The 13684-nt window shown below is 41.1% G+C and overlaps 1 protein-coding gene across 1 annotated transcript in view; it reads right to left on the reverse strand.

Annotated features, from left to right (window-relative positions):
- Positions 1 to 13684, reverse strand: part of UBE3D (ubiquitin protein ligase E3D) — an 875767-nt gene that overhangs the window by 620378 nt on the left and 241705 nt on the right. The window contains exon 6 of the mRNA XM_053712029.1: positions 13584 to 13653. Within this exon, the coding sequence (XP_053568004.1) occupies positions 13584 to 13653 (70 nt within the window). The remainder of the gene's footprint in view (positions 1 to 13583; positions 13654 to 13684) is intronic.

The raw sequence follows: 13684 nt of genomic DNA on the forward strand, positions 1-13684 counted from the left end.
TCTATTCTTCTTGTCTTGTGGTAGAAAAGACCACTTTCCACCCGTAATTTCAGAAATTATTTCTGCCAAACCAGGACTAAACAGGGTCTTACCCTTGTAAGGTAGTAACAGTAGCTTGGACATGGAGGTAACATCAGCTGACCAAGATTTCAGCCACAGAGCCCTGCGGGCTAGAGCAGTGAAACCAGACATCTTGGCTTCCAGTGTAATGACTTGCATGCTAGCATCAGAGATAAAGGAATTGGCAAGTTTGAGAGCCTTAATCCTATCTTGGATCTCCTCCAACGGAGTCTCCTCTAAAATCAATTCGGACAAGGCATCGCACCAATAAGATGCTTCACTAGCTACTGTGGCAATACAAACTGCAGGTTGCTATTGTAGACCCTGATGCACATACATTTTCTTTAAATAAGCCTCCAACTTTTTATCCATGAGATCCTTAAAAGAACAGCTATCCTCAATAGGAATCGTGGTTCTCTTAGCCAGAGTATAAATAGCCCCTTATACTTTAGGCACTGTGCGCCATGAGTCTTGAATTGAGTCAGCAACAGGAAACATCTTTTTAAAAACGGGAGACGGGGAGAAAGATATCCCAGGTTTATCCCATTCCTGTGCAATAATCTCCGACACATGGTCAGGAACAGGAAAAACTTCCACAGAGGAAGGAACATTATAGTATTTGTTAAGCTTACTAGATTTCTTAGGATTGACAGCAACAGAGGCTTTGGAGTCGTCCAAAGTAGCCAAAACCTCCTTGAGCAATAAACGGAGGTGTTCAAGCTTAAATCTGAAGTTTACCTCTTCAGAATCAGACAAAGGATTTATACTGTGAGAATCTGAGATTTCACCCTAAGAGGTTACTGAGGTATCCTCCTCTTCAGACTTATGAGGGAGGTCAACCTTCTCGGCAGCAGATGGGACAGACTCCTTAATATCTGAAAAATGCTTAGTTTTCCTCTTGCACTTGGGAAAAGCAGATAATGCAGCAAATACAGCAGAACATATCTGTGCAGCAAAATCTATTGGCAAATATACTCCTCCAGGAGACTGAGAGGAACTGCAGGGTACTGTATGTGAAGCCGTTAAGGCCTGGGACATTAAAGGAGAAAGCTGTGGCACCGCCTGAACAGCATCATCGAGAGACATTAGGCTCAGAAACAAGTAATTTATCATTACATTTTAAGGGTTTTTTTTCTAGACATGAGGAACAAAATTGCATAGGTAAAACAATTTGGGCCTCTAGACACAACAAACATCTATCCACAAACTCCTGCTCCATGTCCACAGCTGAAATGAGTCCCAAAAATTAGAGGAATGACAATGATTTAAAAATTACACACTGTCTCTTTAAATCTTCCCTCAGAGCGAATTTGCGCCCAAAAAAATACCCCTAAATAAGGACCTCTACACCTCAAACAGTCTGAGGTGCCCTACCTGAAGATCCGGAGTATTTTCAATATTGCAATACATCAAAAGGACTATCCTGCCGATCATTGATCACAGGAGAGGCTGTCACAGAGAAAATGCAGCTCCGCTCAGTCTGTAAGCGGAAGAGCGGGAAGTCACATGACCGGACGAAAAAAAACATAATTTATGCTTACCTGATAAATTTATTTCTCTTGTAGTGTGTTCAGTCCACGGGTCATCCATTACTTATGGGATATATTCTCTTTCCCAACAGGAAGTTGCAAGAGGATCACCCAAGCAGATCTGCTATATAGCTCCTCCCCTCACATGTCATATCCAGTCATTCGACCGAAACAAGACGAGAAAGGAGAAACCATAGGGTGCAGTGGTGACTGGAGTTATGATTTAAAATTTAGAACCTGCCTCAAAAAAGACAGGGCGGGCCGTGGACTGAACACACTACAAGAGAAATAAATTAATCAGGTAAGCATAAATTATGTTTTCTCTTGTTAAGTGTGTTCAGTCCACGGGTCATCCATTACTTATGGGATACCAATACCAAAGCTAAAGTACACGGATGATGGGAGTGACAAGGCAGGAACATTAAACAGAAGGAAACACTGCCTGTAGAACCTTTCTCCCAAAACCAGCCTCCGAAGAAGCAAAAGTGTCAAATTTGTAAAATTTGGAAAAAGTATGAAGTGAAGACCAAGTTGCAGCCTTGCAAATCTGTTCAACAGAGGCCTCATTCTTAAAGGCCCAAGTGGAAGCCACAGCTCTAGTGGAATGAGCTGTAATTCGTTCAGGAGGCTGCTGTCCAGCAGTCTCATAGGCTAAACGTATTATGCTACGAAGCCAAAAAGAGAGAGAGGTAGCCGAAGCCTTTTGACCTCTCCTCTGTCCAGAGTAAACGACAAACAGAGAAGAAGTTTGCCGAAAATCCTTAGTTGCCTGTAAGTAGAACTTCAGAGCACGGACTACGTCTAGATTATGCAAAAAACGTTCCTTCTTTGAAGAAGGATTAGGACATAATGATGGAACAACAATCTCTTGATTGATATTCCTGTTAGAAACAACCTTAGGTAAAAACCCAGGTTTAGTACGCAGGACTACCTTGTCTGAATGAAAGATCAGATAAGGGGAATCACAATGTAAGGCAGATAACTCAGAGACTCTTCGAGCCGAGGAAATAGCCATCAAAAACAGAACTTTCCAAGATAAAAGTTTAATATCAATGGAATGAAGGGGTTCAAACGGAACACCATGCAGAACTTTAAGAACCAAGTTTAAGCTCCAAGGAGGAGCAACAGTTTTAAATACAGGTTTAATTCTAGCCAAAGCCTGACAAAAAGCCTGGACGTCTGGATTGTCAGCCAGATGCTTGTGTAAAAGAATAGACAGAGCAGAAATCTGTCCCTTTAGTGAACTAGCGGATAAGCCCTTTTCTAAACCCTCTTGTAGAAAAGACAGTATCCTAGGGATTCTAACCTTACTCCATGAGTAACTCTTGGATTCACACCAATATAAGTATTTACGCCATATCTTATGGTAAATCTTTCTGGTAAAAGGTTTCCGAGCCTGTATCAATGTATCAATAACCGAATCCGAAAACCCACGCTTTGATAGAATCAAGCGTTCAATCTCCAAGCAGTCAGCCTCAGAGAAATTAGGTTTGGATGGTTGAAAGGACCCTGAATTAGAAGGTCCTGCCTCAGAGGTAGAGACCATGGTGGACAGGACGACATGTCCACTAGGTCTGCATACCAGGTCCTGCGTGGCCACGCAGGCGCTATCAGAATCACCGATGCTCTCTCCTGTTTGATCCTGGCAATCAGTCGAGGTAGCAACGGAAAAGGTGGAAACACATAAGCTATGTTGAAAACCCAAGGGGCTGCCAGTGCATCCACCAGCACCGCTCCTGGGTCCCTGGACCTGGATCCGTAACGAGGAAGCTTGGCGTTCTGGCGAGATGCCATAAGATCCAGATCCGGTTTGCCCCAACGACGAATCAGTTGAGCAAATACCTCCGGGTGAAGTTCCCACTCCCCCGGATGAAAAGTCTGGCGGCTTAGAAAATCCGCTTCCCAGTTCTCCACACCTGGGATGTAGATCGCTGACAGGTGGCAAGAGTGTGACTCTGCCCAGCGAATTATCTTTGAGACTTCCAACATCGCTAGGGAACTCTTGGTTCCCCCTTGATGATTGATGTAAGCCACAGTCGTGATGTTGTCCGACTGAAACCTGATGAACCTCAATGTTGCTAACTGAGGCCAAGCCAGAAGAGCATTGAATATTGCTCTTAATTCTAGAATGTTGATTGGTAGGAGTTTCTCCTCCTGAGTCCACAGTCCCTGAGCCTTCAGGGAATTCCAGACTGCTCCCCAGCCTAGAAGGCTGGCATCTGTTGTTACAATCGTCCAATCTGGTCTGCGAAATGTCCTTCGGACAGATGAACTCGCGACAACCACCAGAGAGGAGAATCTCTTGTCTCCTGGTCCAGATTCAGCAAAGGGGATCCGAGTAATCCCCGTTCCACTGACTTAGCATGCATAGTTGCAGCGGTCTGAGATGCAGGCGCGCAAATGGCACTATGTCCATTGCCGCGACCATCAAGCCGATTACTTCCATACACTGAGCTACTGATGGGCTTGGAATGGAGTGAAGGACACGGCAAGCATTGAGAATCTTTGATAACCTGGACTCCGTCAGGTAAATTTTCATCTCTACAGAATCTATAAGAGTCCCTAGAAAAGGAACCCTTGTGAGTGGTAACAGAGAACTCTTTTCCACGTTCACTTTCCACCCATGCGACCTCAGAAATGCTAGAACTATCTCTATATGAGACTTTGCATTTTGAAAACTTGACGCTTGTATCAGAATGTCGTCTAGGTACGGAGCCACCGCTATGCCTCGTGGTCTTAGTACCGCCAGAAGTGAGCCCAGAACCTTTGTAAAAATTCTCGGGGCCGTAGCTAACCCGAAGGGAAGAGCTACAAACTGGTAATGTTTGTCTAGAAAAGCAAACCTTAGGTACCGATAATGATCTTTGTGAATCGGTATGTGAAGGTAGGTATCCTTTAAGTCCACTGTGGTCATATATTGACCCTCTTGGATCATGGGTAGGATGGTCCGAATGGTTTCCATCTTGAACGATGGAACCCTTAGGAATTTGTTTAAGATTTTTAAGTCTAAGATTGGTCTGAATGTTCCCTCTTTTTTGGGAACCACAAATAGATTTGAGTAAAACCCTTGTCCTTGTTCCGTTTGCGGAACTGGGTGGATCACTCCCATGACTAAGAGGTCTTGTACACATTGTAGAAATGCCTCTTTCTTTAACAGGTTTGTTGATAACCTTGACAGATGAAACCTCCCTTGTGGAGAAGTTTTGAAATCCAGAAGGTATCCCTGAGATATAATCTCCAACGTCCAGGGATCCTGTACATCTCTTGCCCAAGCCTGGGCGAAGAGAGAAAGTCTGCTCCCCACTAGATCCGTCTCCGGATAGGGGGCCCTGTCTTCATGCTGTCTTAGGGGCGGAAGTAGGCTTTCTGGCCTGCTTGCCCTTGTTCCATGACTGGTTGCCTTTCCAACCCTGTCTGTAACGAGCAGTAGTTCCTTCCTGTTTTGGAGCTGAGGAAGTTGATGCTGCTCCTGCCTTGAAGTTACGAAAGGCACGAAAATTAGACTGTTTGGCCTTTGGTTTGGCCCTGTCCTGAGGAAGGGTGTGGCCCTTACCTCCCGTAATGTCAGCAATAATTTCCTTCAAGCCGGGCCCGAATAAGGTCTGCCCTTTGAAGGGAATGTTAAGTAGTTTAGACTTAGAAGTTACATCTGCTGACCAGGATTTAAGCCATAGCGCCCTGCGCGCCTGTATGGCGAATCCGGAATTTTTAGCCGTAAGTTTGGTTAAATGCACTACGGCATCTGAAACAAATGCATTAGCCAATTTAAGTGTTCTAACTTTGCTCAAAGTCTCGTCCAATGGTGCTGTGCGAATCGCCTCTTCCAGAGACTCAAACCAGAATGCCGCTGCAGCCGTGACAGGCGCAATGCATGCAAGAGGCTGCAATATAAAACCTTGCTGAACAAACATTTTCTTAAGGTAACCCTCTAATTTTTTATCCATTGGATCGGAGAAAGCACAGCTATCCTCCACTGGGATAGTGGTACGCTTGGCTAAAGTAGAAACTGCTCCCTCCACCTTAGGGACCGTCTGCCATAAGTCTCGTGTGGTGGCGTCTATAGGAAACATTTTTCTAAATATCGGAGGAGGGGAAAATGGCACACCGGGTCTATCCCACTCCTTACTAATAATTTCTGTAAGTCTTTTTGGTATAGGAAAAACGTCAGTACACACCGGTACCGCATAGTATCTATCCAACCTACATCATTTCTCTGGTATTGCCACCGTGTCGCAATCATTCAGAGCCGCTAACACCTCCCCTAGTAACACGCGGAGGTTCTCAAGCTTAAATTTAAAATTTCTGAATCCGGTCTCCCCGAATCAGAACCGTCACCGGCAGAATGAAGCTCACCGTCCTCATGTTCTGCAAATTGTGACGCAGTATCAGACATGGCTCTCGTGTCATCAGCGCGCTCTGTCCTTAACCCAGAGCTGTTGCGCTTGCCTCTTAACTCGGGCATATTGTATAATACTTCTTTCATAACATTAGCCATATCATGTAAAGTGATTTGTAAGGGCCTTGATGTACTCGGCGTCTCAATCTTACGCATCTCCCGAGCGGGAGAGAGACGCAGGTACTGACACGTGAGGAGAGTTAGACGACATAACTTCCCCCTCGTTGTCTGGTGATAAATTTTTAACCGGTACAGATTGATTTTTATTCTAAGTAATATCAATACAATTGGTACACATATTTCTATTGGGCTCCACATCGGCTTTTGAACATAATGAACAAGCAGATTCCTCTGTATCAGACATGTTTAAACAGACTTAGCAATGAAGCTAGCAAGCTTGGAAATCACTTTCAATAAGTTTACAAGCAATATAAAAAACGCTGCAGCGCTTTTAAAAACACAGTTGAATAATAAAGAAAAACTAATTCAGTTACAGTCAACAATTCTTAACGAGAAATGTATTAATTAGCAGAGGATTGCACCCATTAGCAAAAGGATGATTAACCCCTTAATACCCAAAAACGGATATCAAATTAAGATTAAACGCTTTTATCACAGTCAAACCACTGTCACAGATCTGCTGTGACTGATTACCTCCCTCAAAAACGAATTTTGAAGACCCCTGAGCTCTCTAGAGACGTCCTGGATCAAGGAGGAAGAAAACAGGAAGACTGTGCTAGAATTTTAACTGCGCAACAAGGCGCTAAAACAAGGTCCCTCCGACTCATATTACAACAGTAGGAGACCTGATATAACGGTTTCTATGCAGAAAATACGTTAGCCATGTGGAAAAAATCATGCCCAAAAAGATTTATCACCAAAGTACCTCACAAAACGAATAACATGCCAGTAAACGTTTTTTTTTTTTTTTTTGTTTTTTTTTAAAAATAACATCTTGAATGTCATGCAAAGTTATCACTAAGCCTGCTAAAAGTCGCTTCCACTGCAGATAAGGCTTAAACATAATTTCAGTATTAACAGCAATTTCTCAGTCAAATTCTAGTCCCTAGAAAATAACTCAACTCCGCATACATTTATCAGCCTGATACCAGTCACTACTACTGCATTTAAGGCTGTACTTACATCATATGGGTAACAGCAGTATTTTCTTAGTCAATTCCATTGCCAGAAAATAATGTACTGCACATACCTCATTTGCGGGAGACCCCGCATGCTATTCCCCTCTTTCTGAAGTTACCCTACTCCTCAGAATGTCGAGAACAGCCAGCGGATCTTAGTTACGTCTGCTAAGATCATAGAAAAATGCAGGCAGATTCTTCTCCAAATACTGCCTGAGATATAAAAAACGGCACACTCCGGTGTCATTTTAAAATAACAAACTTTTGATTGAAGAATAATTAAGTAAACGCCAGCTCCTCTCGCGACCTCCTTCTTTGTTGAGGGTTGCAAGAGAATGACTGGGTATGACATGTGAGGGGAGGAGCTATATAGCAGATCTGCTTGGGTGATCCTTTTGCAACTTCCTGTTGGGAAGGAGAATATATCCCATAAGTAATGGATGACCCGTGGACTGAACACACTTAACAAGAGAAAAACTGTGCAACATAAATGAAAGCATGCGTTTCTATAAACAGTCGTGTAAGACCAGAATTGGCAAATCCCCAAATCAGTCCCACAACAGAGCCCCAATAAATAGATATGAGCCACATAAAAAAACATTACATGTTAGGGTTTCTCCTCCATACACAGTAAGGGAAGATTAACCGCTTAGTCTCTTGTCACATACTAAAAGTGCCTGCACCCTGCCTAAGCAAATCCAACATAAAGGATAAAACATGTCCCACATAAAATTGCAGCAAAATCTTCTTAAGTGCAAGTCTCCAAAACCTAGAAGACAAAAGCACTTACCTGTAATCTAGTTGTCCGGCAGGAAGACAGCTCACAAGGCGTGAAAGGACACATAACTCCTTACAGATACCTGTAGAAAAAGGAAAGAACAGAGTAACCAACTTTGGCTTTCAGTGACTAGGGCAGCAATATGTTAGGAAACAAAGTAAGGACCACCTCACCACTTCCTAAATGCTTAAAAGCCACCACTACTCTTACTCAAGAGATTGACGTGGACACAGCTAAATCCAAATCCTTGCTTGCAGGGAAAAGTACCCGAAACATGAATCAATATCTTCAGACACCGAATTTCACCTCCTCCATTGACAGAGGCAAAGAGAATGACTGGGGGTTATGGGTAAGGGAAGTGACACTTAACAGCTTTGCTGTGGTGCTCTTTGCCTCCTCCTGCTGGTCAAGAGTAAATATCCCACTAGTAAATGGAATGACGTTGTGGACTCTCCATGTCTTAGGAAAGAAATAAACCTCAATTATTCATTTTACCACAAAAAAAGAGAGAAAAAAAGGAGAAAAAACAAATTAAAACAAAACAAAAACAATTTCTTCCATTAAGTGCCAACCCAAATTTCCCAGAAGGGGTAAAATCATGTGTTTTCAGGCACTGGAAAGGAAATGGGCTAGAATATTCAGCATAATTATTTGGGAACAACTGGGATTTAACTAAAACTTTTGAACAAATTAAACAAGAATATAATATTGATAACAAGAGGTTTTTTTTGCTTATTTGCAGGCTAGACACTACTGTGCCTCTATTAGATCAAAATCTCTACCAGAACAGTGGAAAGATATTGAAATAGGGTTAAATCTTTTTAAAGCTGGTAACTTCTCTATCTCATATTGGCACAAATTAATATTAAATAAAGAAGGGATTGACAATATCAATACATTAACTCATAAATAGAAAAAAGTTGTCAAATCAGTGGAGAATGACTCCCTTAATAAGAGTATTGAAAGAGTACATAAAGGTACATTATTATCCTCATGGAGGGAGTCACATCTGAAATGAATTAATTTTGTATATATTACCCCAGATAAACTCACAAAATGGAATCAGGCAAGATCAGTTGCAAGTTATAGATGTAATTTCCCAGACGCTAATATTGTACATTGTATAGGAACATGCCCGAAATTCTGGGGCATGATCAAGCATTGGCTCGCAAAAATCTTGAACCATAATGTTCGGATTGATATACCAGATATAATTTTCTTAAAAGTAAAAAGTAACCAAATATAGAATTCCTTAACTCTATCCTTTTATGTGGATGTAATGTTATTTTCTCCAGCCAGAAGTCTGTGAAACCCCCAAGTTTTAAGGAATTAATAGATTAAGAGCAAAATGATAATTGAACAATATGATGCCCAAAATAATTTAAATACAGAGATTACATAAAAATCCACCCACCAGTTATTAAGAATTAAATAATCTTCCCTTTTATAAATACAGTTTACATACAAGAAGCTATCCTCAGAGGAGAATATAATTTAAGCTAGACAGATAGAAGTGGATGGTGAGGGTAAGGGATGTTCTAAATAGGATATCGGTTGGAGGAAAACCCACCTTTCTTTTTTTCTTTGTTTTCGTTTTGTAGTGTATTTACTCATAATGTATTATGAGATTTGTTTTTACTTTGTTCGCCTGCATGAATACATATATGCAACTCTGAGTCTGGCTGTCATTCAATTATTTGGCATAAGATTGTAAACACCATGAATTCACTTTCATCCACAGCATATGTTCATGTGTAGAAGGCAAAACTCTTAGGCCTAGATTTAGAGTTTGGCGGTAGCCGTCAAAAACAGCGTTAGAGGGTCCTAACGCTGGTTTTTACCGCCCGCTGGTATTTAGAGTCAGTCAGGAAAGGGTCTAACGCTCACTTTTCAGCCGCAACTTTTCCATACCGCAGATCCCCCTACGCCATTTGCGTATCCTATCTTTTCAATGGGATCTTTCTAACGCCGGTATTTAGAGTCGTGGCTGAAGTGAGCGTTAGAAATCTAACGACAAAACTCCAGCCGCAGAAAAAAAAGTCAGTAGTTAAGAGCTTTCTGGGCTAACGCCGGTTTATAAAGCTCTTAACTACTGTGCTCTAAAGTACACTAACACCCATAAACTACATATGTACCCCTAAACCGAGGCCCCCCACATCGCCGCCACTCTATTAAAATTTTTTAACCCCTAATCTGCCGCTCCGTACACCGCCAGAACCTACATTATCCCTATGTACCCCTAATCTGCTGCCCCTAATACCGCCGACACCTACATAATATTTATTAACCCCTAATCTGCCGCCCCCGCTATCGCTGACCCCTGCATATTTTTTTTAACCCCTAATCTGCCGCTCCGTACACCGCCGCAACCTACATTATACCTATGTAACCCTAATCTGCTGCCCCTAACACAGCCGACCCCTATATTATATTTATTAACCCCTAATCTGTCGCCCACAACGTCGCCTCCACCTACCTACAATTATTAAACCCTTTAAACTGCCGACCGGACCACACCGCTACTATAATAAATGTATTAACCCCTAAATCTAAGTCTAACCCTAACACCCCCCTAACTTAAATATAATTTAAATCTTACAAAATAAATTAACTCTTATTAAATAAATTATTTATATTTAAAGCTAAATACTTACCTGTAAAATAAACCCTAATATAGCTACAATATAAATTATAATTATATTGTAGCTATTTTAGGATTAATATTTATTTTACAGGCAACTTTGTAATTATTTTAACCAGGTACAATAGCTATTAAATAGTTAATAACTATTTAATAGTTACCTAGTTAAAATAATTACAAAATTACCTGTAAAATAAATCCTAACCTAAGTTACAATTAAACCTAACACTACACTATCAATAAATTAATTAAATACAATACCTACAAATAAATACAATTAAATAAACTAACTAAAGTACAAAAAAATAAAAAAGAACTAAGTTACAAAAAATAAAAAAATATTTACAAACATTAGAAAAAATTACAACAATTTTAAACTAATTACACCTACTCTAAGCCCCCTAATAAAATAACAAAGACCCCCAAAATAAAAAAAATGCCCTACCATATTCTAAAATTAAAATAGAAAAGCTCTTTTACCTTACCAGCCCTGAAAAGGGCCCTTTGCGGGGCATGCCAAAAGAATTCAGCTCTTTTGCCTGTAAAAAAAAACATAAAATACCCCCCCCCCCAACATTGCAACCCAACACCCACATACCCCTAATCTAACCCAACCCCCCCTTAAATAAACCTAACACTAAGCCCCTGAAGATCTTCCTACCTTATCTTCACCATGCCAGGTTCACCGATACGTCCACCGAAGTCTTGATCCAAGCCTCCGAAATCTTGATCCAAGCCCAAGCGGGGGCTGAAGAGTGACGTCCATCCTCCGGCTGAAGTCTTGATCCAAGCGGGCAGAAGAGGACATCCGGACTGGCAAACATCTTCATCCAAGCCGCATCTTCTATGTTCTTCAATCCGATGACGACCGGCTGATCTTCAAGACCTCCAGCGCGGATCCATCCATCTTCACCGACGACTTCAGCCAATCAGATTGAGCTCGCATTCTATTGGCTGATCGGAACAGCCAATAGAATGCGAGCTCAATCTGATTGGCTGATTGGATCAGCCAATTGGATTGAACTTGAATCTGATTGGCTGATTCCATCAGCCAATCAGAATTTTCCTACCTTAATTCCGATTGGCTGATAGAAACCGATCAGCCAATAGGAATTCGAGGGACACCATCTTGGATGACGTCCCTTAAAGGAACCGTCATTCGTCGGGAAGTCATCTGTGAAGATGGATGGATCCGCGCTGGAGGTCTTGAAGATCAGCCGGTCGTCATCGGATTGAAGAACATAGAAGATGCGGCTTGGATGAAGATGTTTGCCGGTCCGGATGTCAACTTCTGCTCGCTTGGATCAAGACTTCAGCCGGAGGATGGACGTCACTCTTCAGCCCCCGCTTGGGCTTGGATCAAGATTTCGGAGGCTTGGATCAAGACTTCGGTGGACGGATCGGTGAACCTGGCATGGTGAAGATAAGGTAGGAAGATCTTCAGGGGCTTAGTGTTAGGTTTATTTAAGGGGGGTTTCAGTTAGATTAGGGGTATGTGGGTGGTGGGTTATAATGTTGGGGGGGGGTATTGTATGTTTTTTTTTACAGACAAAAAAGCTGAATTATTTGGGGCATGCCCAGCAAACGGCTGGTAAGGTAAAAGAGCTTTGAACTTTTTTAATTTAGAATAGGGTAGGGCATTTTTTTATTTTGGGGGTCTTTGTTATTTTATTAGGGGGCTTAGAGTAGGTGTAATTAGTTTAAAATTGTTGTAATATTTTTCTAATGTTTGTAAATATTTTTTTTTTTTTGTAACTTAGTTCTTTTTTATTTTTTGTACTTTAGTTAGTTTATTTAATTGTAGTTATTTGTAGGTATTGTATTTAATTAATTTACTGATAGTGTAGTGTTAGGTTTAATTGTAACTTAGGTTAGGATTTATTTTACAGGTAATTTTGTAATTATTTTAACTATTTTAGCTATTAAATAGTTAATAACTATAGCTATTGTACCTGGTTAAAATAAATACAAAGTTGCCTGTAAAATGAATATTAATCCTAAAATAGCTACAATATAATTATAATTTATATTGTAGCTATATTAGGATTTATTTTACAGGTAAGTATTTAGCTTTAAATAGTAATAATTTATTTAATAAGAGTTAATTTATTTAGTTAGATTTAAATTATATTTAACTTAGGGGGGTGTTAGTGTTAGGGTTAGACTTAGCTTTAGGGGTTAATCCATTTATTAGAGTAGCGGCGAGATCCGGTCGGCAGATTAGGGGTTAATTATTGTAGGTAGCTGGCGGCGACATTGGGGGCGGCATATTAGGGGTTAATAAATATAATATAGGTATCGGCGGGGTTAGGGGCAGCAGATTAGGGGTAAATAGGGATAATGTAGGTTGCGGCGGTGTACGGAGCGGCAGATTAGGGGTTAATTGTGTAATGCAGGGGTCAGCAATAGCGTGGGCGGCATATTAGAGGTTAATAAGTGTAAGGCAAGGGGTGTGTAGACTCGGGGTACATGTTAGGGTGTTAGGTGCAGACTTAGGAAGTGTTTCCCCATAGAAAACAATGGGGCTGCGTTAGGAGCTGAACGCTGCTTTTTTGCAGGTGTTATGTTTTTTCAGCTCAAACTGTCCCATTGTTTCCTATGGGGGAATCGTGCACGAGCACGTTTTTGAAGCTGGCCGCGTCCGTAAGCAACGCTGGTATTGAGAGTTGCAGTTGCGGTAAATATGCTATACTATCCTTTTTTGGAGCCTAACGCAGCCCTTCTGTGAACTCTAAATACCAGCGGTATTTAAAAGGTGCGGGGAAAAAAAGCATGCGTAGCTAACGCACCCCTTTGGCTGCAGAACTCTAAATCTAGGCCTTAGAATGTCCGATAAAATTATTCACAGTCTCTGCAACATCTACAGGTTTTAGTGGTTTTATTTTAAACCTTTTAAGCCACAGACTAATTATGATCAACAAAAAATACTTTATAAGCTTATTTCTAAAGTACTGTGTTGTGGCTTTTTTGAGTAAATGAATGCTTATTCACGTAGGAATGTTCCCTAATATAAGCATACAATAAATCCATTCATACGCACCTTGGAATGACGCTAAAATCTTGACAAGACGGCTGAATCAGTACTTCTGTGAAATAATACTTGACGGAGTCTAAAAACAGACAGAGATCGATAGCTTGAAG

The sequence above is a fragment of the Bombina bombina genome, chromosome 4, assembly GCF_027579735.1.
Source record: "Bombina bombina isolate aBomBom1 chromosome 4, aBomBom1.pri, whole genome shotgun sequence".
Taxonomy (NCBI): domain Eukaryota; kingdom Metazoa; phylum Chordata; class Amphibia; order Anura; family Bombinatoridae; genus Bombina; species Bombina bombina.